We start from the raw sequence: 22,057 nt of genomic DNA, 5'->3' as shown, positions 1-22,057 counted from the left end.
TTTAACAAAAAATACAACTACCGTAAATTCAACGTAGGCTCAATTATTGAAATCCCAGGCTTACGAAAAATGGGTCTTTCTTTTTCTCTCTCTCTCTCTCTCTCTCTCTCTCTCTCTCTCACTTGGAAAGCTTAAGGTCATGGGTTTGTTGAAACCCAGGTACCCCAAATTCAAAAGAAATGAATTAAACAAATGAGCTTTGTCAATCGGGTTAGGTTTTTCCCTTTTCTCATAATGGGAAAACATGAAACAATCACATTATTTATACAAGGAGAAGACGAGAGAGAATTTCTTAAGAACTATTTTCCGAATCAATATAATCTCATGAAACACTAAATGTTTCCATAGAAAGCGAGGGCCAAGGTTGTAGTATGTTACAGTCATTTCATTTCTTAACAAAATTATTGCTTTCAAGAAAAGAAAGAGAGAGGAAAGCCGCCATTGTTGAATCTTTTGACTGGAGATGGTGTCGTGAGGTCTCCTTTCTTACGCTCAGGGACTGCGTTTCTTCAGGATGTTTTCTCCAGCTCCTCCTCCTCCTCCTTCCTCGTCTTGACTTCTTCTCAATTATAACCATCCACTCCCATCACATCACTCCTCATTTTCAACGTTAAATATTTTTCAGTTCTATATTTGGTAGCCCCTTTCGCAGAGCCTGTCACCCAATCTTCTTCTTCTTCTTCTTCTTCTTCTTCTTCTTCTTCTTCTTCTTCTTCTTCTTCTTCGCCACCCTACGGACTCAACACAACCCCAGAATCAATGGCGATCCAGCTTTATGTCTTATTTTCAGTCCTTTCTATTCTTCTGCTGCTCCCAACTTCAACCATGGGGAAGCCAAGAGATCAAACTGTGAAAGTGATGTGCGGGAAAGAACTCGAGCACAACACCACGGCCTACGTCCCTAACTTTTTTGGTTCCATGGAAAAAGTTAGACAACAGATCCGAACTTCAGGATTTGGAACGGCCGGCACAGGAATAGGACTTGATGCCAGCTATGGGCTTGCCCAATGCCATGGAGATCTCTCCCCCCTCGAATGTGTGCTGTGTCATTCTCAAGCACGTACAGTGCTTCCCCAATGCTTCCCTTTCAATGGCGGCAGAACTTTCATCGATGGCTGCTTCATGAGGTTCGAAAACTATATCTTTTTTGATGAATATAAAGGACCCGAAGACACTGCAGTTTGCGGGAACTTGACCCAAAATGACCCCAACTACAGACAAGCAGCCAAGGAGGCAGTGATGCAAGTAGTCAATGTTGCACCAGGCAACAGAGGCTTTGCGAAAGCTCGAGTGGCTGTGGCCGGGAGAGCAAATGAGTCTGCCGCTTACGCTCTGGGTCAGTGCTGGAGAAGTTTGAACCGCAGCTCTTGCAGATTATGTTTGCAAATCGCCTCTGCTTCAATGTTGTCATGTTTACCTGTATCGGAAGGGCGAGCACTGAACACAGGCTGCTTCATGAGATACTCGAACACAGACTTCCTCAATAAGGACATAAAAAATAGTTCCAGAGGTAAAACTGATCCTGCCACACTAAGTTTAGAGTATGCTTACCAACTTTTCTACTCTCCCAATGTCTGAGACCATGCTTTCTCTGCAGGTGCCACAAGAACCGAATTGATAGTTTCGGTCCTGAGTTCTGTTGTTGTTTTGATAATCGGAGGAGCAATTGGTGCTTATATCTGGAAGCACAGATATATACAAAATAAAAGAAAAGGTAAAAAAAAAAAAAAAAAAAAGACAAAGCTGCAACTTTCATGGTGGTCTCTTTGGGGGAGATTAATTGACATTCTTTTCTTCAAATGATATGATTAACACTTCACAGGAGGTTCAACTGATGTGAAGAAGTTAGCAAAAACTCTTCAAGATAGTAACTTGAACTTCAAGTACTCCACCCTTGAAAAAGCTACCAACAATTTCAGCCTCGATAACAAGATTGGACAAGGGGGGTTTGGCTCTGTTTATAAGGTTATTATTCTTCCTCTCCATCTTGACAGGACCTGCAATCTCCAATTATGACTAACAACACATCATTTACCATTCATTCCTATGCATCGCAGGGAACTCTACCTGATGGAAGAGAGATTGCTGTTAAGAGATTCTTCTTTGATAACAGACATAGAGCAGCAGATTTCTACAATGAAGTAAACATGATCAGCAGTGTCGAACATAAAAATCTTGTAAGGTTGCTTGGATGCAGTTGTTCTGGACCTGAAAGCCTACTTGTTTATGAATTCCTACCAAACAAGAGTCTCGATCGCTTCATTTTTGGTAAAGCTCTCTCTGAAAAAATACATTGCTTTAAGCAATTAAAAGATCTTCCCTTAACTTTGTTCAAAATATTGAACAGATACCAAGAACAGTAAAGCTCTTGATTGGGATAAGAGATTTAACATCATCATTGGAACAGTTGAAGGTTTAATATATCTACATGAAAATCCAAAGATCAAAATTATACACAGAGATATAAAGGCCAGTAATATCTTGCTGGATCAAAAGCTCCAGGCGAAAATAGCAGATTTTGGATTAGCAAGGTCTTTCCAAGAAAATAAGAGCCATATCAGCACCGCTGTTGCAGGAACCCTGTATGTTTTGTCATCAACAAGTTTTCTTCCAGTTAGTTTGAAATTCCTTCAATTAGATGAAAGCTAAGGGAAGATTTCTAGTGCCACTAACATTCCTTCTTTCTACTTTGTGTATCTACAGAGGATATATGGCTCCGGAGTATCTAGCTTATGGTCAGTTATCAGAAAAGGCTGATGTCTATAGCTTTGGAGTACTTTTGTTAGAAATTGTTGCAGGATTGCAATACAATGGCATTCAAGTCTCCGGAAACATTGAAAGTCTGGTCACTGCTGTAAGTTCTGTGAAACCTTTTCATATCCTTCTTTGATCGCAAATTCTACAAACAGTAGTATGACGTCTGTCTTCCTTTTGTTTCTACATGGTAAATTAGATGTGGAGACATTTCCAATCAGGCACAGTTGAGAGGTTATTTGATCCAAATCTCAACCTTCAGAATCACTACAACAAGAAAGTAAAAGATGAGGTATTGAGAGTGGTGCACATAGGGCTCTTGTGCATCCAGGAGATTCCTTCTCTACGACCAACAATGTCGAAGATAATGCGAATGCTGACAATGGAGGAGGAAGAGCTCCTTCCTCCACCCACCAAACCACCCTTCATGGATGAGATGACCATGGAACTTGATGACTCATGCAAGGACTCGCGATATTATTCCAATACGGAGGGCCCTTCTTCAACTGCTACGGTCAGCCATAGTGCTTTTTATCCCAGATAACAACCATAAACTGTGGACCCCTCTAAAGCTCCCAACCCTACAAAAGCATCCTCAAGAATAGAAGTGGCTTGCATTCCTCGCATAAATGGTCTCTTGAAAGCCACGAAGAGAAAGGATCCATTAGCCAGAGGGTAGCCACCACTAAGCTTTCAAACAAACTGACATTTGTAGATATGGTGAAGAGATAATAAGTTCCAAAAGGCCAGTCGAGTTGAGCTTAACAGGATTTGATTTTGAGTTCTTCAAGATTTTAGCTTCTCAAAACTCCATTATGTATACATCCACTTAATTAAGTTTCGATGTTTATTATCCAGAGTTGGGCAGAGTGGCAAAAAGAAACTATATGTTGAGTTATAATGTCTTCATTACATTTACCACAGAAAAAATGTACTAGAATTTGGATGATTTTGTTATGAGGCTTATAACATACATCCTCGGATACGTAATCCATATACTGACAACATAGTAGCATTGGGAAGGGGCCAGAAGAACCTTATGCATTGATTAAACAAACATTGACATCTACGGCAGTTATATATTTTCTGTTGCTTAAACTTACATGAAACAGAGGTTCGTTGAGAATGCCACAGAACTTAATGCATCAAAGACATGCCCCCAAAACACCATATTCTCACAATAGTCAAGTTCCAGAGCTTTGAACCAAGGCAAAACATGAATCCCATCTAACGAGATGCCACCAAATTTCCCATCAGGCCTCCACTAATTTCATAATGTATAGAGGTAGAGAACCCTACCTCTAAAGCAAGCTTTTCCAATTCCTTTCCTGTATAAAAATAAAATTTGGTCAGCAGGTGATACTAGAAGAAGATCCTAAATTCATAATTATAAGAATATAAAATAAGTAAATAAACAGAAGGCTTTTGTTTACAGAACAAATAATAACAGCAGTTGTTCTGTCAGTAGAGACAAAGAGCCTGCCTGTTGAAAATTCACTGATGGATTTAGAAAGATATTTATAATCCTCAGCAAGCCCATAACCAGATGCCATTGGGACAACGATGTTGTTGATCATCCATTCCTTGCATAGAGGAAGTTCAGAAGAAACAAGCAAAACAAGTAGGGGTTTTAGGGATACAAACTGAGTAGACACTCACTAAATTTGAAGTGTGCACCACACAGCAAAAATTTAGGCCTTTACATAAAAAGTACCTGAATAGCAGCAGTAGTCGGTTGCGTAGCCTTGTTGAAGTCGAGAATTGATAGCTTACTACCTGGAAAGACCACCTGAATTTTTTTAATTAAGAAGTGTACGCAAATTTTGTAACTGAATTCTACCATTTTATCAGTGAAGAAGATATAAAGAGAGGGATCAGTTGAGTCACAGTAATAAATTCACAATCCAAGATCAGAAAGCACACCCCTCCCCCCGCCACAAAAAAAAGAAAAAAAGTAATGGAGAATAACCAGCAAAGACCTTCTTTCAATACTCTAAGCATCTCCTCCAAAGCTTTCCGTTTATCTAGCACATTTCGTAGACCGTACCCCATCGTAATGGCATCGACAGAGCCGTCAGAAAATGGCAAATTGAGAGCATCACCCTCCACCCACCTTCATTTAGGCAGCAGCGTTATTACATTGATAATTTCAAAAACGGTTACAAATTGCAAAAATTGTAATTCTTACTGTAGCAAAACTCTATCGTCATAGTTTGATTTTTATAAGATAAATACTGAGTAGAATGCTTCAATATTTTCTAAATAGTGCAGACCAACATATTTATTGTTCAAGATTATCAATGCTCATTCAATGTTCTTATAGCAGGGTCTGGAGAGAGAAGTTTGGCGAGAAGAAGCAATACTTAGCTGCTGCCGTGAGAAATCAAGACCCGTCACCTGTGAATTATCCCCAAAGAATCGGGTGATTAGATATCATGATCGACAAATTAGACAAAGAAACCAACTTGGGCTTTGCGTCGGGTTACCTTGCCATTGGATCCAACTTTCTGAGATAAGAGGAACGCCAAATCGCCGCTTCCGCAGCATATATCCAAGACCCAATCTCCTGCCTTTGCACTGTTCCAAAATGTTCGAAAGCTTAGAAAAAATAAGAAGAAGAGATAAGTCAATTCGGCATCAGAAAACGAGAACATCGCATACCCGCTCCAGGAGACGGCCATCCGTTTCCAAATACGATGCTGACCCAAACTGAGCAAATCATTCAACTAAGTTCGAAGCAGAAAGGAAAGTAAAACTTCAAGAGGGGAAAAGGAAAACGAGAAAGAATGGATAGAGGAAGAGAAAGTAAATGTAAGCGGACGTTATCATAGACAGGCGCAATACGGTCGAACAATGCCTGGCGGTCGGTAGCGCATTGAATAGGGCGGTGACGCAGAAGAGCTGGAGTGGTTGAAGGAGGAAGACGGAATTGGAGTTGAAGGGATGAAGCCATGCAATTGCAGATGACCGCTTCGCCTAAAGGAGAATTATGGTTATGGAGATCCCGCTCGATTCACCCTAAGCGCAAGCCGCCATTGTAACACTCCCGCCAGACTCTACTTTGATGCATTTGCCATCATTCCACACAATCCGGCTTATCCAGTTTACGTTTTTCCAACAATAAAAAAAAAAAGATAAAAATAAAAAAATAAAAATAAAAAAAAAATCTTTTTCTTTTAAACAAGAAATGTGAGACGAGGAATTTGCAGATGCAGTTTAGCTTAATTGATAAGTTTTTTTTTCCTTTCTTTATAGATTTACCATGTCAAATTATTTATAAAAATATTATAGATTTATGTTGCATAATGTTTAAATCACTACAAGATAAAGTATTCAACTTGTGTGTTGGATGATAAAGTCCCATATTGGCTCATTTAGGAAATGATCATTCGTTTATAATCAAGGAATGCTATATCTATTAGTGAGACCTTTTGGAGAAGCCCAGAGCAAATCTATGAGAGCTTATGCTCAAAGTGGGCAATATCGTATCATTGTGGAGAGTCGTATTCTGTTCGTCTAACATGGTATTCTCCGAGTGCACTAAATCAGAAATGCGAATCCATGAGAGAGATGGGGCTGCAAATGTGACCGAGAACTTCAGGTTGTGGCTTATAAAAATAAAATGAACTTTGATTAGACATAGAGAAGGGAGAGTAGGAGACAGAGAGAACTCATCCAAACTTCAATTAACATTTCCATAATCAATGTTAACAATTTCAGAAATATACAAAAGAGATGCAAAAGTATGGAAGCCATTTTGATAGTTTCCCAGCCATGTACTCAACACAATTGTTTGTTCTTGGACATATATATATATATATATATATATATATATATATATATATATATATATATATATATATATATATGCGCTAAACTATTGGGGCTTAGCAAAAGTAAGTGATTTTAAAGCATGTAATGTATACCCATTGGGATGATGTATAACCTCAGTCTCAAGAGTCGAGCCTAGCGTATAATTGTTCACCCACATCATCCATACTTGCAAATTGCATACTTTCAGAAGGTTTCCAGTGCCGCTTTCGTTGATTTATGAACCAATTGTTAATTTGCTTCGGATCTAGTCCTGTTGTCTCTGCCAGCGCCATCTTATCAGCTTCCTGGATGATTCACAAATACGCCATTAATACAATACAATTATCTTCATTCATTACTATCACGTTGCTTTAAATTTTTCTAACACAAAATCTCAATGCAAATGTGTTTCAATCAGCAACAAGTTTAAGATTAAAATGTCCTTCCATGGGGACTCTAGACAAGCAACGAAGCACCCTGCGTGTGTTGCAGCAACACTCGGAACTATCAGTCATCAATTCCATAGTAACAAGCCACTTTAAATCCAACTTTATTTTACATCCAAAAAGACTTTCATAGTCAATGGCGTGCGGACAGAATTAAAATATAATGACAGGCTACACTAAAATAAAAAACTGATGAACCATGACAACTAACAGTAGCTACTAAGGTCAGGAGCGCTACAAACTGGAAATGCCAAAATAGTTGCAAGAATATTCGTTGGAGAACTAAAAACATGGCTACGTATATTTGCTGGTGGAGAAAGAAAATGTACCGTAGGATATGGCCATTTATAGTGCACATTCCACCACTCGAGCAGTACTTTCCTTCCTTCTTTAGGTAGTTTTCCTTTCTTCTTCTTCTTTGAAAATTCCAGCTTCAAGGTTCCAATGTGGCTGCCAAATCTACTCAAGAGCATATCTTTAAGACCTTTGTCTTCTAACCTCATTTGAGCATCTTGTACTTCCCTCTCTCCCCAGTTAAGCTCATCATCTGATGACATGGCATCTTCGTCTGCAAAAGAAAATTTTCAGCCAGACATACATAGATAAGAGGAACTACCAAAGACAGCCCAAAATTTATCCCATGAGTCATCAAACAAAAATAAAGACTCATACTGTACATAAAAACATAGTAATTAGTACAAAAACAGAATGAAGATAGTCTGAAACAGAATCACTCAATGATTTAGGATAGGGGTTTTCTATATAGCAAAGCCAGACAACAAAGATTGAAGGATATTCGAATATTAGATGGCCATTTAAAAAAGACAAAGTAGCCACCCGTCTACATCTCCGTTATATATCATCATAAGTGAGGACAATCCTTTTAGGTAGAACAAAAACAAACAAAATCATGACTAATGCCTAAAGTGGGCAACATCGTACCATTGTAGAGATACGTCGATACTTGTTTTCTTAACATCCATCCAAAAAAATGGTAGAGATACATAAAGACTTGTTCTCTTGACATCGAAAAGAAGATAGAAGATAGAATGATATAACATTATAGTGATCATGATCAAATTCAATGCTGGTCATTCAGGTAGTAGTCAGAAGTTTACTCGCAGACATCCATTGTAAATTTTCTACAGCACCTTCAGAAAACAATCAAGAGCACTCATGTTTGGAAGGATCTTAATTCAAAGTTTGAGAATCTAGTCAGTTCAAACAACCTTAAATTCACTTCCAGTCAGATTTTCGACGGTGTCCTTCGTTCTCTAAATTTATCCAAAGCTTCAGACTCTTGTTATTTAAGGAACACCTAATTTTAGGGTCTGGATTATATTAATTGGTTAACTCTCTAATGAAGGCAAGATGCTTATCGCCTTTCATGTCGTAGTAATAATTTACCATTCATAAAAAATTTAGCACCCCCATTAGAAAATAAAATGCCTGGTTTCCAGGAGTCTGGATGTGTATAATCAAGCCTTGCTGTCATATTACGTATGTCTTCAAAATTCAACCCTCTGAGTGTCACCACAATTCAAGAACACAATGCCAATAGAACTGTAAGCCAGAGAGTTGTTCCTATCTAGCATGCCCTGTTAATCAAATCATGTAAGCGTTTTCCATTTATGCATCCAAGCGTACAGACATTCTAGTAGTCAAGGCATCACAATCACCCCCGCCTATTCTCGGTCGTGGGAACCATGTTTTAGGTACGGCCATCTATCGCATACTTACAAACGTCCTTCACTTCACGGAAAGATTTGGATACAGAGGTTAAACTGATTACCACGTCATTTTCATCTAACAATTTTCTCCAGCATTTGCAAGGTCAAACGTAATATTGTGGAACTCATCAAGATTATCCTTCCAGGCTTCTTCAATTGGATCCATCTCCAAACTCAAACAATCTCTCTCTAAGGCATATCTTGTTGGTTACTGATCTTGAAAGATAAGAGTCCTAAGTTTGTCCAATGGTTCCACCACCGCTATAACACCATTCACTTGCTTTGAACCCATTATCTGAAAGCATAAAATGATCGGTCAAATGTAGATTCTCTTATTGCATCCTTCTAGTCTTCAGTAAATGTAGAATGCCAAGTTTGCAGATTATCTGTTTTCCTTGAAAAGCCAACTCCAAAAGTAATCGCCCACATTTTCCTCTGATCGAGAAAAGCTTTTACAGCAGCCACAAATAACAACCAGAAGTATAACTCACAAACACAATGAAAGAATGGAAGGGAAGGGGCAATAAGAGTATGAAACTCAATGTTAGATTGGGTAGCTCTAGTAAATTATAGGCTCTAGTATTGGCCAATTAAACTGTAAAGAATAATATTAATTTAAGTTTTGTGATGTGGTGTATATAGTTTCAATCTCATCAAAACATTTCTCCTATAGTAGAACTCATCCTCACAAGGAGAAGCAAAGATGATGTTACTGGTTTCATTCTACCTTCTAAACGTGATTTCTTTGTCCGTTTTCTTCCTTGAGGCTATTTTCATTCTAATAGTATAATAGTGAAAAAAAAATTCACCATGAGTATTAAAAGAAACAACACTGAATAAATCATTTAAACATATAGTTTTAGGGCAAAAAAATTATTCTATTTGTTTGAAATTATTTTTATTAAAAGAAACAACACCGAATAAATCTCCAAAGGGGACTCGATCCTCACAAAATTAAATGGAGAACTTGAAGGGACAAGGATTTAAATGGGGCGAGGACAAGAACAAGGACAAAGATGCCATTCCCTAACCCCGCCCCGTGAACATCTCGATATATAATTCACTACTCAAACCCAACTATTTGTCTAAGATCTTATAGTATCCTTCCGCTAGGAAGATTGGAATTTTTAACCATATTCCCCAATGTGTTTTAGGCTTGAATACATTAGTTTACAGTCTTTTCATCACAAAAGCAAATATTTTAAAATATTACAAACAAGAGTTTCCATAAACATAATAATAGAACACAATAGTTAAGAGACGTTAAATACGAAGTCGTGCATGTTTCTATGGCTGACACATAAACTGATATTAAAGATTATGAAACCAATAACCCCCTAAATAAGTGACATCAAAGCATGCCTTTTGTTCACTCCTTCAGACAAAATTACTAGAAATAATCTATGTGCTTGTCCGTGTTAAAGGGTACTCGGGAAAAAAATTAAGGACATGGCCTTATTTTCTATTTTTATGTAAAAATAAATAATTGGTTAAAACAGAAACCAACACTCCTATTTGGACAATTAGCAGTCTCTTTTGGAAGTAATGGAATATCAACGCATTATTATTGTGGAAACAAAATAACACTGGATGTGGGACTTACAACTAGAACATCATTTATCCCAACTGTTTAAAGTAAGAGATAACTAATTCAAGAAAGAACAATGACATTATATAATATTATCATTCTCCTCACGTGCAATTTTAATACATGCACTATTGCCAGCTTAACTAACTGACCATAAGTTAACTAACCAACCATACAGGTGACTTAGAGCTAAGCAGTATTGTACTCCTAGTCCTGATAATTTGACCAGATCTTATGATATAATACGGAACAACGAAACCAACTAAACCAAAAAAGTAACCGCAGTTACAATAACGACAAAATTGACTGTAGCCGAAACTGCAGCTAAGATAGAAAACCTTACTGTAAATATGTGTTTAAAGAGATCACTAAATTACATTAGCATCTCCGACAAAACATAATAAACATTCGATGGGCTGAAGCTAATAAGCGAGCAATAAACCAAGGAATACAAAACAAAGTAAATCCTTCAAACGAAAGTTACATTTTAAGAATCTAGTTGACCAACTTGTTGGGCAGAATGGAAAATGCAGACTCGCGGTCCAAGTGGACAAGATGGCGTGGTAACCAAAACTTGTCTTGGAAAGGGAGAAGATACCCACACCACCATGCACCAGATTAAAAGTTAAAAGTACGGAGGTGATCAAAACTACGGGCTCGGGAGCACAACCAACGGGCCACGACCGACTAAAATCTAGATAAAATTTGATAGCATTTCTTGCAGAAATCATTCTTCTCAAGAAACCATACCATCGGGTCTAAACCTGGGTCAATTAGTACTCTAGTTGGACAGGTATTTTTCTGACAAAAGACAGAACGGGACGTGCAACAAAGTTTTTCTCCAAAATTAATTAAAGCCTGCATCCTTGGACACAAACACCAGTGGTCAAAACGACGAGACCAAATCGGGAGTCATAGCAGGGGCAAGGGCACACGAATTTGGCAGTAAAGGGCCCCCAAGAATGATCACAAGGAGGGAAGAAACATGAAATTAATTTTCTCATTTAAAGAAATAGAACCCAACGTGGGAATCTGGGACACCCAAAAGCCGAATCGGAGCTACAGATACGAAGCAGTCAGGTCACACGTGTAAGACACATTATGAAGCTGAAAGACCCACAACAGACTATTTGTCAACAGAACACTGAAGAGAGTGCGTGGGTGAGAGAGAGGGAGAGGCCTTAAAGCTGCTTCTCAGCGCAAACCACGGGAGTCCATGTGAGAGCTACAAAACCTCCACACCCTTCTCGACCCGACACTATATCACCATTTTAGAATACCCTCAAACATCTCATTCTACTCCCAAAACAAAATCTTTTGTTCTCAATGTGAATCTTCAATTATTTTATTTGCTACTATTATTATTATTGGAGATCAATAACATACAGGAGATTGAGAATGATGGAAAGAATGACTTTAATTATTAAAACTTTTTTTAATACACAAATTTGATTCAGACAACTAACCTCTTTGTCAAGATTGTAGGTCAAACCAGCTATGCTCATGTTCGGAGTTTTAGATGTAATTTAATAATAATATATCTATTAACTTTCTTAGATTTGAAATATCCTTTCCCTGTCACACATTTAAATAAATTAATTTTCAAGTGACAGAAAAACAGTTTAAAAGACCTGAGCACATACTATAATTGAATATAATTTAATGACGTTTTTGTCCAATCAATTAAAAGTACTCAAATATTAAAAATATTGTGATACACTAGTGGAATAGGTCACGATTTTATTATAATAGGCATAATTTTGGTCCATGTGTTATATATATATATATATATATATATATATATATATATATATATATATATATGTATGTATATAATTTTCAAGGTTGACTGGTTCGTGTATTCTAAATAATTTAATTTGAAATTTATTTTAGGAAAATATAATTCAGTACCTATTGTAATTTATAAACTAACTAGCAAAAAATGTATATACAGACATATCATTAATTTACATATATTTTTAATTATTTAATTTTTCTATTGCTATCTAAAGTTAATGTTAGATATTAAACTAACATATACATGAAAAATTTAAAACTACGATGAAATAGATAAAACAATAAGGATTTAAAGTGATCAAAGTGATGCAAAGTGATGTGTTTAAAGCGAAAAGAATGGGGCCAGAATTATAGATTCGCCTAAACTAAAGAATCTTAGCTGTGAAAATTTCGGACTTCTTTTCTTAGCCAGGCAAGAGGGTCTGGAGGGGCACACCAAAGCCTAAGAGTAATCTTCACAAAATTCGTATCCGAACATAAAACATTCTGGAAACCAGAACACTAAAGCTATATGAAGACTATATAAGCTTTATGTTCTTGTGCATGCACTTAGTGCATTGCCTATATAATTGTGTGTGAATATATGACATAGGAAACTTAGGAACAAAAGAATCTACGCCCTTTTCTACTCTGCTTATCCTAACGAGAGAGACGGGTCATCAAAAACTCAACCGCTAGTATTGGGAGATACTGGAAGAGTTATATTAGCAACGAAAATTTGATGTGAACACAATGTCAAAAATAAGTATGGTAAAGAATTTTACGCACCATGCTTTAATGAACAATATTGACGTAGTTGAAGCAACCATACAACAAAAAGGGATAACAAATCAAGAAACAAATACGTGCCTCCATGAATGAGTTAGCATACTATGGAGAGAGTATAGCCAGAAAATTAAAATAAACTAATAATAAGCACATTAAAAATGACAAATCAAGCTCATATGTTGCAATTATAAGTATTCAAACTGATCAGTTTAAGTTATTTAGTAAAACTTGAATATTCATCATATAAGTGCTAGGCATAATAAGAAGAAAATAAAATTGTGGAGATCATTTTGTCAATGATAAAAATATCAAAATAATGTCCAATCATATGAAAAAAAAATTTAAAAAAAAAAAAAAAAAAACTCAATTATATCACATCCCGTAGTCACCTAGACAACACAACAACGAGTGTATGCCAAAAATATTAGACCTAATCACGTTCAATAAAAATAAATTAATTATATTGATTTTTCCTGCCATCACATGAACAACCAAAGTTTCTCTCCTAAAATTGTAATCATATTCGTTCAAAATAGATGATCACGATGAACTCTAAAAACTGTAAGTTAGACCTAGAGCACTCCATTGAAAGCGCTGAAAGACAATTTAGGGTGAAGAAATATGTAAAGACGACGACAAGACAGCATACCTGAAAAGGCAAATTTGTACCTTCCCAATAAATTATTTTAGTTCCCGACTATGACCAATGAGATGGCTATTCCATGATCTAACCGCTTTTACAAAGCTACATCTTTAATCAAAGATGATGAGAACATCTAAAGCTGCCATATTCAGTCATTTGCACTTGCACATTTCGCAAATAGCGGAAAAGGTGGGTGGGATGGCTCGAGTAGTGATTTTGGATACTTGATCCATGCATTTTACTAATCCCAAGCAATGCAGTTTCTAATCTCACACATAAATAAACTCAGTGTAACTCGGTGAGCCAACACTATTTTCTTAAGCTACGTAATTATTCTTACAAATCATAAACCCACATGTCAGGCATAGATTATATAAACTCAATCTTTCTGTAATTTACTTGAATGCAATAGAATGAACATCAATCACACAAATTTATAATTTCAACCTCCAACATTATAAAACCAAATGATCAGAACTATGAGAAACCTATCCTAAAAAAGAAAAAAAAAAAAAAGAACTCTCTCCAATTCAAGAAAACGTTCCCAAACAAGCAAATACTGTATAAATATTAGATTTTTCAACTGCAAGAAGACATCCTAAATGAATCCCATAGAAGTTGCAAAACAAATAAATATATATACCGCAAACGCAATTTTACGAAAAGAGAACCAAAAACCAACCTAAGTTGTAGAGTACCTAGGGAAACGATGACTATTAGTTTACGGGAAATATAAATTGGCATTGGGAAGCGTTTCACAGTAGGTATGCAGCTATGTAAGTGATTTTTCAGACTCAAATTAAAATGTGCAAATTAAAAAAGGGAGGAATAACTGAATTATGAGCATTAAAATTAATACAAATATTTTCTATATCAAAAAAATTTTCCACAATTCAGTTTCATGACCCATAATTTTTTTTTTAATAAACATGCAACTACATACTTTTACCTGCATCCAAACCTATTTTATGGGAAAATCAACGAAGAAAATATTAAATGTTTCAAAAGTTAATAATAATATTAAACAATAAATTATTAGGACATTTTCTGGTGTATTAAAAAACAAAATTTAGATCCAAGGAAAAGTTTCTTTTTGCAATTTTTTAATAGTTTATAACAAGTGTAAAGTAAAAATATTCTGAACTCTAATAAATCATTTCTTGAATAAAAATTGACAAAAAGACATATAAAAAATCACAGCTATTATTTTTTATTTAAGAGGAGAAAGGCAGAGTTAATGGGGTAAAAATATTGACAAACAACTATCGAGTGCTTGTTTGAGGCAATACATTAACATGGTTCAATCTTTCTTGTTTTTCTGCCCGTCCTATTTTCATCTTCTGAATGCCAGATATGGGCATTATTTTGTTTTGTATTTTTCTTTTTTAAAAAAGGAAAAAGATGGTAAAGTCTAGTCCAATAAGATGAGAGAACTGTTTGATACAGTCCTATGAACATCTCAAGTATGGAAATGTTGAAGTGATAAAACAACAGTAAAAAGGGAAAGTTGAAGCAAAATATATTTTTCTAACCCTCTACCAAAAACAATAGGAGACAAAACGTCCAGCATATAATGCCAAGGTAACCACAATCTACACCACCTGCCACACTGGTGCTGCGTGTGACTACTAAAATTCAACTAAACAAGCATGCACCAGGAGGAGAGCCTTCCACCCATTTATAGATGACAGAGGGAGTGGTCGAAGTTGTTTAGCTCTGTGCGTATCTTTAATTTTGGTAGTAAAAACCCTTCCATATTTTTATGTGAACAGCATTACACGCCGAGTAAAAGAAGGGAATTAACCCAAACAGGCCACAAGTCCCACTTCGGTAGGTTCCCTCCAGACTCGCACCCCATATTTAATCATTGTCACCAACCACCCCGACCATAAGTCTATACCATTACCATTACCATTAGCATTACCCGGGAAAGTCATCCCCAATATCCGAGAGTCAAAATCAGAATCTCTAGTACGGAAACCTCTTTACATCCGCCTTATCCTCGAAAAGGTAAGAAACGAAGAAAAGGAAAAAATGGATAAAAACAACAAAAAGCATTTTTACCGTGGCTGAGTAATGAAATTAAACCAATACCCATCCCAGATAACAAAACTAAACTGAAAAGGAAAACGGTTTAGGAAAACTGGGAAGGAAGGTCCAGACTTCAGTAGGCGTTGTTTTAAAGTCCCCAAGCTTAAATAATGATGTCCATTGTACAAAAAAGAAAACGCTGAGCAAGCAATAATCACCGGAAAAGACCCGAGAATCGTGGGCAATCAAAGGCGTGGGTCTCTCTGTACTAGGGTTCGCAGTTTGTTCGTGTTGTATTACCCCACGCGAAACACCCCATACTATTCTTCCGAGTTTTGTTTGGGGGTCTCAGTGCGTTCATGATTTGCATTCCGCAAATCAAAAACATCGACAGAATAGGTCGGATTGGGGAGACTAAGTGGTGGTTGCTTAAGCATTTTACATCTACCCGTTTGGTTAGTATTCTTTCTCCTAAGGCCTAATAATAAATCATTTGGGATTCAGATTAAGTCAAAATAATGTAGGCGAATAGAAACAAGTGGAAATAGAGTGCGAAAACAAGAGATTATTGAAAGAAAAAAAGAAAGGGAGAGAGACTGACTGGAGGAGCTTCTGGTGGAGGCACCAGCACAGAGGTTGCTAAGTTGCAGTTCGATGTTACTCAAGAAGGAGGAAGCTTCATGAAAGGGCCTTGACAGATCTGATTTATACTTCACCAGCATGTCACAGTATGTTTCCTATCCGGAGAGAGACAATACCAGTTTTCAGCTATACTAGAATAGAGTAGAACAGAAGAATAGAAAGCACCATGGCCAAATTAGTTAGAATCACGAAGATTGCGTGTGGGCGGGCGAGTGAGCGGGGGGGACCATTACCATGAACTCATCGAGCTCGGGATCGCCTCCGAAGCACGTGGACATGGCGTTTTGTTTATGACTGTCATTTTCTCGCCGGATTTCCTCCAACAAACAAGCTATCTCCGGCGGAGCTCCAACCTGAGCCCAAAATAGAAACACATAATTAAATGAAATTAAATTAAATTGGTAGCAAGTTAGTTTATGATGCACCAGAAAACCTTTCGGTTAAAAATCATCGAAGATTCCATTAGAATTGCAGTGAAAATCAGACACACGGATGATTTTTAATTTCTAGGTTTGATTAATAGTAAAAGGGAACATAAAAGAAAAAAAACAAGGGCAATTTCTACTTTCAGTTTCAAGTTGAGCTAGAAATTGTCAGGCGCCGCTACTTTTTCCCCGTCTTCCTTTCTTGTTCGGGAAATAAGTCTCGGTTCTTGGAAAACCAAAAGGAAGACCGTAAAAAATTAGTCATGGGGATGATGTAGAAACAACCGAGTACTTCACAGGAGTCAGAATTGGAAGATCAAAAGCCGAACGTAATTGAATGGTAGTAAATCAATAGTTGGGCGCAACACAATTGAAAGTGGAGAACAGAAAAAAGGAGAGAGATAGGAAGAAGTTGTTGGATCACCTTGTGGCAGTCAATATAAGCGTGAAGCAAACGAGGATAGGTAGGATGAGAGAGAATTTGGGCCTTGATGACGCTGGGAACATCTTGAGCGAGCGGGAAATCTGGAGTGATGGAAGGTGGTTCAGGTTCGGAAAGCAGTTCATCGGATCCGAACACAGGAATCCGATCGCGGGGAAAGTAGTTGGTGGAGGGAAGGAAGGTCTGGTAATCGAGGGGAAGGATAGGAGTGTGGGGTGAAAGGAAGGACTTGGGCGAGAATTGGGGAGTGGAGCGCATGCCGTACATGTTCTCCCCCATTTCAACTACAGGTGAAAGGAAAGGAAAGGAAAGGAAAGGAAAGGAAAGGAAAGGAAGAAAGAGGAGCGATGGAGAGGGGGAGGGGTAAGTAAAGCTGCTAACTCATGAATCCATGACTCGGAAGGAGTTGAGTTGAGCTACTATCGGAGTAGCAGTTTGTTACCAAGGCGGTGGTGGACAGTGTGAAATTCTTGTTTTATTTATTTAACGGCCCATTTTTTTTTTTTTTTTTTTTTAATTTTTAATGTTAATTAGTTGTCCAGTCATCCTCCTCGCTCCCTTCGGCCTTTCCACTGCACCATTGTTCTCTCGCTCCCTTCTCTACTCTCTTTAATGTTAATTCTAAATCACTCTCATTTCATTTAACTTCACCTCCTGTTTTTATCTTCATTAACATTTTCCCTTTTTGACTCATACATATATGTAGGGTTTTAAAACTCCTTATTCTATATTTATCCAACTTCCTGTAGGAATTATTATCATTACTGTTCAATGTATCACACATTGATGTGAATAATTGAACTGAGAGAAACGTTTATCGGATATGAATTATTCAACAAGAGAAGATGATCCAACTCAAAAATTAAGCAGTCAACCACCTCATGGTTTGCAATAGTTTCTTCACGTTGTTTCTTGACATTGTCCATACCTGAATTTTATTTTAAAAGAATTCATTTTAACTTGTTCATATTTGAAATTATTCTTGTAGATAGAAATTATTCTTGTAGATATTGTATGTTTTAGTTCGTATCTCAACCTTTTAATGAAACATGAAACATGTATGCTAAAAGTTATAATCATTTCCAAGGAGGAGGCACCCATAGAATAAAGTTTTTAATAGGGTTTATTATTGTGGAGGCGAAGAAAATGGAGGGCAGTGGGCATTGACTAAAGTCAAGGGCCACGATCTGTGTCCCCCCTAAGTATGCGGGGTGCAGTTGTAATCATAAATTTGCAGCACGCCACAGTGAGCTTCCCCTGTCCGCTCTTAACTCTCCTTCTCACTTCTTAATTATTGTCATTACTCTTTTCATCAATTACTCTCTTTTTTCCCCAATCATTGATTTGTTAACAAGTATTTAGATAGGTGATATGAGTGGTTGTATGTATGGGTGGACAGCCCACCAAAGAACACCACAAAATTGTCTACAGAAAAGGGTACAGAGAAGGTGCAAGAAACATCCCCCCTATCTGTTGTTGTAAAGCTAAGTTACAAATAACACACAGTTGCCTCTGTTTTTGGTTTCTTTGTTTGTTTCTTAATCTGCTTAACCCGACCAAACAATGGATAATATTGTAATTCTTAATTCGTTAGCACAGAATTTCAGGTCATAAAAAATGCTGGGAGGAGGGTGCCAGAAGGCAGAAGGCAGAAGGCAGAAAAATGCTGAGCTCCTACTTGTCTCTTCTGAAAGCAATACTTATAACGCTTTCTAAACGCCGACCGCTTTTCATTTCCTTCACGGATTCTCCACTCACCACTCATTCCCCCCGTTGAACGGATCGGGTTTGCTTCCTGCCCTTTCATTTTCATGCCTTCTCTCTAATCCGGCCCAGCCCAGCCCAAAACGCCTCCAATAATTCTTTTCTTTATTTATCGGTGGCCGTGGGTGCGATTCTGAGGAGGACCTCTTTGTCCTTTTCTTAATTAAGATCCTCTTCCACAACAAGAATCTTCACGCCCAAATCCCAATTTTAAAATTCGCACAATATTAGTGAAAGCCAGAGCTGCCCCTCCCCTGTCCCTACCCAACCAATGGTCTGAACAGAGGTCTTAATGTAAGCTGAGTCGAGCATTATTTTGATTAGTGAATTGGGAATGGAAGCTCCACCCAAATTTGAATCGTTTGGAGCTTATCCAGCTTCGAATGGAATGGAATGGAATGGAAGGGTGGGAGTATTATAATGGGGTACCAGGTTGGTCCTGTATTTAAACCCACAATGGAGAACCCGACTTCTCCCCCAGCTTTTCTAATCTAAGAGGTGTTGAATCAGATAGGGGCAGTCGCGCTGTGGCTTGGTCCATGGACCATGACCACAGCCCTTGAAGAAAAGCTAGTGGAGATCCGGTGAGGGTATACAATGCCAATGTCTCACCTTCCTCCTCAAATCCCTGAGCTAAACCCATCAGCCATGCCCTCTGCCTACTTAGTTTCATTCTCTGCTTGGCCTTTGGATTTTGCTCCGGCATTCCGGCAAGTCACGAAACGGCGTGGACTCTTACTCAGTCTACTTTATGGGGTCGTCTTTTGACCTACAAGTTAATGAATAAAAAAAATCCATTTCTATTTCGAACGATTTGGAATTATAGAATACATACATCATTATTGTTGCTCTACATTTGCACGCCTCAGGTAATCTATCACTCTACTGTAGTTGTAGCCATGTACCATTCTGCTGCTCACAACCTAAACGATTAAACAGTATTTGATCCGTATAAAACTTGCTTAGTTGCTCCAATATCTGTTTGCCATCCTTAAAAGGGAGGCATAAAGCAGCTCATTCCAAGTATCGGGTACGCCGGGCAAGCACCAATGGCTGCAATCTTGAACCCGGAGACCGGCACGTTTTTCTGCTTCTGTCTTGTACATCATTCTATAAATTGAAGGGTGTGCATCCTTCCGATAATGAGTGAGCCTGGTGATGTTTAAGTACCACACTGGCGTTTTCATCTCCTGAATCACAGACTCCACAGCCCTCATTTTGTTAGGGTACTTCCCCAACTGTGTTTTGTTATATATTGGTTCTGTTTCACCGCTGCATTGCCCTCCGGAGTTCCATTGCCCACCACTGCAAACATATATTCAAACCATTTCTAACAATATTCCAGATTGGAAGCAGGAAAGGGAGAGCATTTTATATACCTGAAATGAGAATATGAATACCCTCTGAAGAAAACCAGAGTTCGATTTCTATCAACATTGTTGTCGACCCATCGACCCCAAGTGGTGAGAGCCCTCTTAAACGCTTCCAACACCTTCAGCCTTGGGTGCACATGGTTACCTTCTTGGTAATAGTCTTCTCTAAAACACAATGTTCATTCTCAATACAAATCCCCAAGAGGTTGGATTGAATCAAAATGATGAGTATAATACATACCCTCTCGATGTTTTTTCATGAGTCCACCAATGGCCTGTATTAAACACCAAAACATCGGCATCCTTATACATTTGGGTGGTTGGGTCCATTTGATCCAATCTTAATGTCTCGATGGTTCCATTCTTTCTTTTGAATGAAGACTCCCTAACTAGGAATGGAGAACTAACAAAATCCACAGAACAGTTGTAGTCCTGCAGATGCAACAAAGGGAAAGGTGAGTTGAAAACATTAGAAAATGACAAACATGGGTTGACTGGAATGGAAGATCATGGAAATCTTGCCTCGAACCGGAAGGCGTAGAAGCCCTTCTTCTTGAACTCTGTCCTTCCAGATATCTCATACACTCTTTTCTTGTCGCTTATACTATGACGAAGAATGCACACCAGAGACTCCCACATGTTCCTATTCAATGAATCCCCAACAAACACCAAACTCTTTCCCCTCAACACCTCTAGAAAATGTGTTGCGTTCAGACTGAAAGCAGCAGAATTCAAAAGGGGCATTAGGAAAGAGGTTTGTAAACACCATGGTAATTTTTCATTCATTCATCCACCATTGAACCTAACATGCAAGTAATTGAAGGACGAGGGGATTGAGTTAAAGTAATACCTTGGAATGTTACACCCATTTGGCTGCCATTTCCATTTCAAATATCCATCGTCCGGCCTCTTATTAAGATGACAATCAAAGTCCCTGTCGATGTAAGGGCAAGAACCCTTAGGATAATATGGCTTCGAATCATCCCTCACCCATCCACCATCGAAGATATCACATTCCTCATCAAAACTGTTATTTGATGTTTCCGCTGGTTGAGACCTACCATCACCTTCGGACGGTCTCTTGTCCTCAGCATTGGAAGAATGATTGTTCTTTTTCTGGTATTGAGTAGTATTGTTGTTCAAACACGTGGTGTTACTCGGTAAATTATCTGCAGTTATCTTCTGGGTGTCCAACTTTGCTAGGCTAGAAATTGTTCCATTTCCAGTAACATTTTTGGATTCAAGGGACAAAGTTGCATTCCAAATTTTGGAGCAACTTGGCGAATGGGTGTTAAGTTGCAAGCTCCCATTGGCAAGTGGCTGAACCAATGACGCCATATGGGGAGGAACAGGCACAAGGGTTGGTGTGTCGCCATCATAGGTCCCCAGCTTGGAAGAATTAGCAGTTAGATCAGAAAAGGGGAGAGACGAGGAAGAAAAGAGGGAAGCCACGGAAGTGGGGCGATTAGGAAGAGAGAAGAAGAAATTGACATGAGAAGAAGTGTAGAGCCAAAGAAAGCCGACAACAATGAGAGGAACGGCAATGCCAAGACCAAACCCAGGAACAAGTCTTCTCCTCGGCGATAAAATCTGCTCGGGGAATCCAAGCTTCCGGCGGAGCATGGCCTAAATCGGTGGAGGCTACCCTTAATGAAAGAAGGATTTGATGGAAAATGGATTATAAAGGTGGCTGAACGCCAGAGAGAGGGGGAGCTTCAGGGAGTTGGTTTGTATTTTTTAACGGTTTACAAAGCGGCAAAAGAGGGAAAATATCAGCGATGAAGTGCGAGGCAGAGACAGCAGAAACATCAAACTCCGAACCCCTTAATATTATATATATA

The 22,057-nt window shown here is 38.1% G+C and overlaps 4 protein-coding genes across 23 annotated transcripts; 1 reads left to right on the top strand and 3 right to left on the bottom strand.

Annotated features, from left to right (window-relative positions):
* Positions 1 to 317: 317 nt before the first annotated feature.
* Positions 318 to 5,863, bottom strand: LOC111805142 (2-phytyl-1,4-beta-naphthoquinone methyltransferase, chloroplastic). 19 transcript variants are annotated; one of them, XR_015422983.1, is made up of 13 exons: positions 5,576 to 5,863; positions 5,416 to 5,480; positions 5,241 to 5,331; positions 5,063 to 5,151; positions 4,734 to 4,867; positions 4,469 to 4,530; positions 4,238 to 4,337; positions 4,054 to 4,082; positions 3,858 to 3,981; positions 2,209 to 2,280; positions 2,068 to 2,131; positions 1,552 to 1,997; positions 318 to 1,437 (listed from the first exon to the last, which is right to left on the bottom strand). XR_015422983.1 is itself a non-coding variant. In XM_087128667.1 (9 exons), the coding sequence occupies exons 1-9, from the start codon at positions 5,705 to 5,707 to the stop codon at positions 3,892 to 3,894; spliced, it is 792 nt and encodes a 263-aa protein (XP_086984793.1). In that variant the 5' UTR covers positions 5,708 to 5,862; the 3' UTR covers positions 2,347 to 3,891. The 19 variants fall into 19 exon arrangements, 2 of the variants coding, with proteins under 2 accessions (XP_086984793.1, XP_086984794.1); XR_015422984.1 differs by having other exon boundaries at positions 1,552 to 1,679; XR_015422986.1 differs by having other exon boundaries at positions 2,221 to 2,280.
* LOC111805141 (cysteine-rich receptor-like protein kinase 2) lies at positions 760 to 3,607 on the top strand. Its single transcript, XM_023690050.2, has 7 exons — positions 760 to 1,510; positions 1,598 to 1,714; positions 1,823 to 1,965; positions 2,058 to 2,268; positions 2,348 to 2,582; positions 2,704 to 2,854; positions 2,954 to 3,607. Exons 1-7 carry the CDS (start codon positions 760 to 762, stop codon positions 3,296 to 3,298), a joined length of 1,953 nt encoding a protein of 650 aa, XP_023545818.2. The 3' UTR covers positions 3,299 to 3,607.
* A 562-nt stretch (positions 5,864 to 6,425) lies between the features above and the next one.
* LOC111805834 (homeobox protein knotted-1-like 6) lies at positions 6,426 to 17,570 on the bottom strand. Of its 2 annotated transcripts, XR_015422975.1 has the most exons (6): positions 17,062 to 17,570; positions 16,446 to 16,565; positions 16,172 to 16,307; positions 7,343 to 7,581; positions 6,625 to 6,872; positions 6,426 to 6,570 (listed from the first exon to the last, which is right to left on the bottom strand). XR_015422975.1 is itself a non-coding variant. In XM_087128666.1 (5 exons), the coding sequence occupies exons 1-5, from the start codon at positions 17,356 to 17,358 to the stop codon at positions 6,708 to 6,710; spliced, it is 957 nt and encodes a 318-aa protein (XP_086984792.1). In that variant the 5' UTR covers positions 17,359 to 17,570; the 3' UTR covers positions 6,608 to 6,707. The 2 variants fall into 2 exon arrangements, 1 of the variants encoding a protein (XP_086984792.1); XM_087128666.1 differs by lacking the exon at positions 6,426 to 6,570 and having other exon boundaries at positions 6,608 to 6,872.
* Positions 17,571 to 19,795: 2,225 nt separating this feature from the next.
* On the bottom strand, positions 19,796 to 21,839 carry LOC111805086 (protein trichome birefringence-like 2). The gene is made up of 5 exons (XM_023689969.2): positions 21,067 to 21,839; positions 20,739 to 20,931; positions 20,458 to 20,648; positions 20,223 to 20,381; positions 19,796 to 20,148 (listed from the first exon to the last, which is right to left on the bottom strand). Exons 1-5 carry the CDS (start codon positions 21,837 to 21,839, stop codon positions 19,806 to 19,808), a joined length of 1,659 nt encoding a protein of 552 aa, XP_023545737.2. The 3' UTR covers positions 19,796 to 19,805.
* Between the last annotated feature and the right edge of the window lie 218 nt (positions 21,840 to 22,057).

The sequence above is a fragment of the Cucurbita pepo genome, chromosome 11 (genome assembly GCF_057944985.1).
Source record: "Cucurbita pepo subsp. pepo isolate OVF chromosome 11, ASM5794498v1, whole genome shotgun sequence".
NCBI classification, from domain to species: Eukaryota; Viridiplantae; Streptophyta; class Magnoliopsida; order Cucurbitales; family Cucurbitaceae; genus Cucurbita; species Cucurbita pepo.
Note: the sequence above shows the minus strand (reverse complement) of the source record. Positions and strands in the feature narration are given on the sequence as shown.

What these genes read in the sequence shown, in the direction of transcription:
- LOC111805141 (XM_023690050.2), top strand. Translation starts at nt 760, where the DNA reads ATGGCGATCCAGCTTTATGTCTTATTTTCAGTCCTTTCTATTCTTCTG. An exon ending in GGTTTGGCTCTGTTTATAAG is followed by an intron (nt 1,966 to 2,057) that starts GTTATTATTCTT and finishes TATGCATCGCAG; the next exon opens with GGAACTCTACCTGATGGAAG. An exon ending in TTGAAAGTCTGGTCACTGCT is followed by an intron (nt 2,855 to 2,953) that starts GTAAGTTCTGTG and finishes ATGGTAAATTAG; the next exon opens with ATGTGGAGACATTTCCAATC.
- LOC111805142 (XM_087128667.1), bottom strand. Translation starts at nt 5,707, where the DNA reads ATGGCTTCATCCCTTCAACTCCAATTCCGTCTTCCTCCTTCAACCACT. An exon ending in AAGTTGGATCCAATGGCAAG is followed by an intron (nt 5,152 to 5,240) that starts GTAACCCGACGC and finishes GATAATTCACAG; the next exon opens with GTGACGGGTCTTGATTTCTC. An exon ending in TGGAAAAGCTTGCTTTAGAG is followed by an intron (nt 3,982 to 4,053) that starts GTAGGGTTCTCT and finishes GCATCTCGTTAG; the next exon opens with ATGGGATTCATGTTTTGCCT.
- LOC111805834 (XM_087128666.1), bottom strand. Translation starts at nt 17,358, where the DNA reads ATGGGGGAGAACATGTACGGCATGCGCTCCACTCCCCAATTCTCGCCC. An exon ending in CTTATATTGACTGCCACAAG is followed by an intron (nt 16,566 to 17,061) that starts GTGATCCAACAA and finishes TTTTGGGCTCAG; the next exon opens with GTTGGAGCTCCGCCGGAGAT. An exon ending in ATAAATGGCCATATCCTACG is followed by an intron (nt 6,873 to 7,342) that starts GTACATTTTCTT and finishes TGAATCATCCAG; the next exon opens with GAAGCTGATAAGATGGCGCT.
- LOC111805086 (XM_023689969.2), bottom strand. Translation starts at nt 21,839, where the DNA reads ATGCTCCGCCGGAAGCTTGGATTCCCCGAGCAGATTTTATCGCCGAGG. An exon ending in AATGGGTGTAACATTCCAAG is followed by an intron (nt 20,932 to 21,066) that starts GTATTACTTTAA and finishes TGCTGCTTTCAG; the next exon opens with TCTGAACGCAACACATTTTC. An exon ending in CATGAAAAAACATCGAGAGG is followed by an intron (nt 20,382 to 20,457) that starts GTATGTATTATA and finishes ATTGTGTTTTAG; the next exon opens with AGAAGACTATTACCAAGAAG.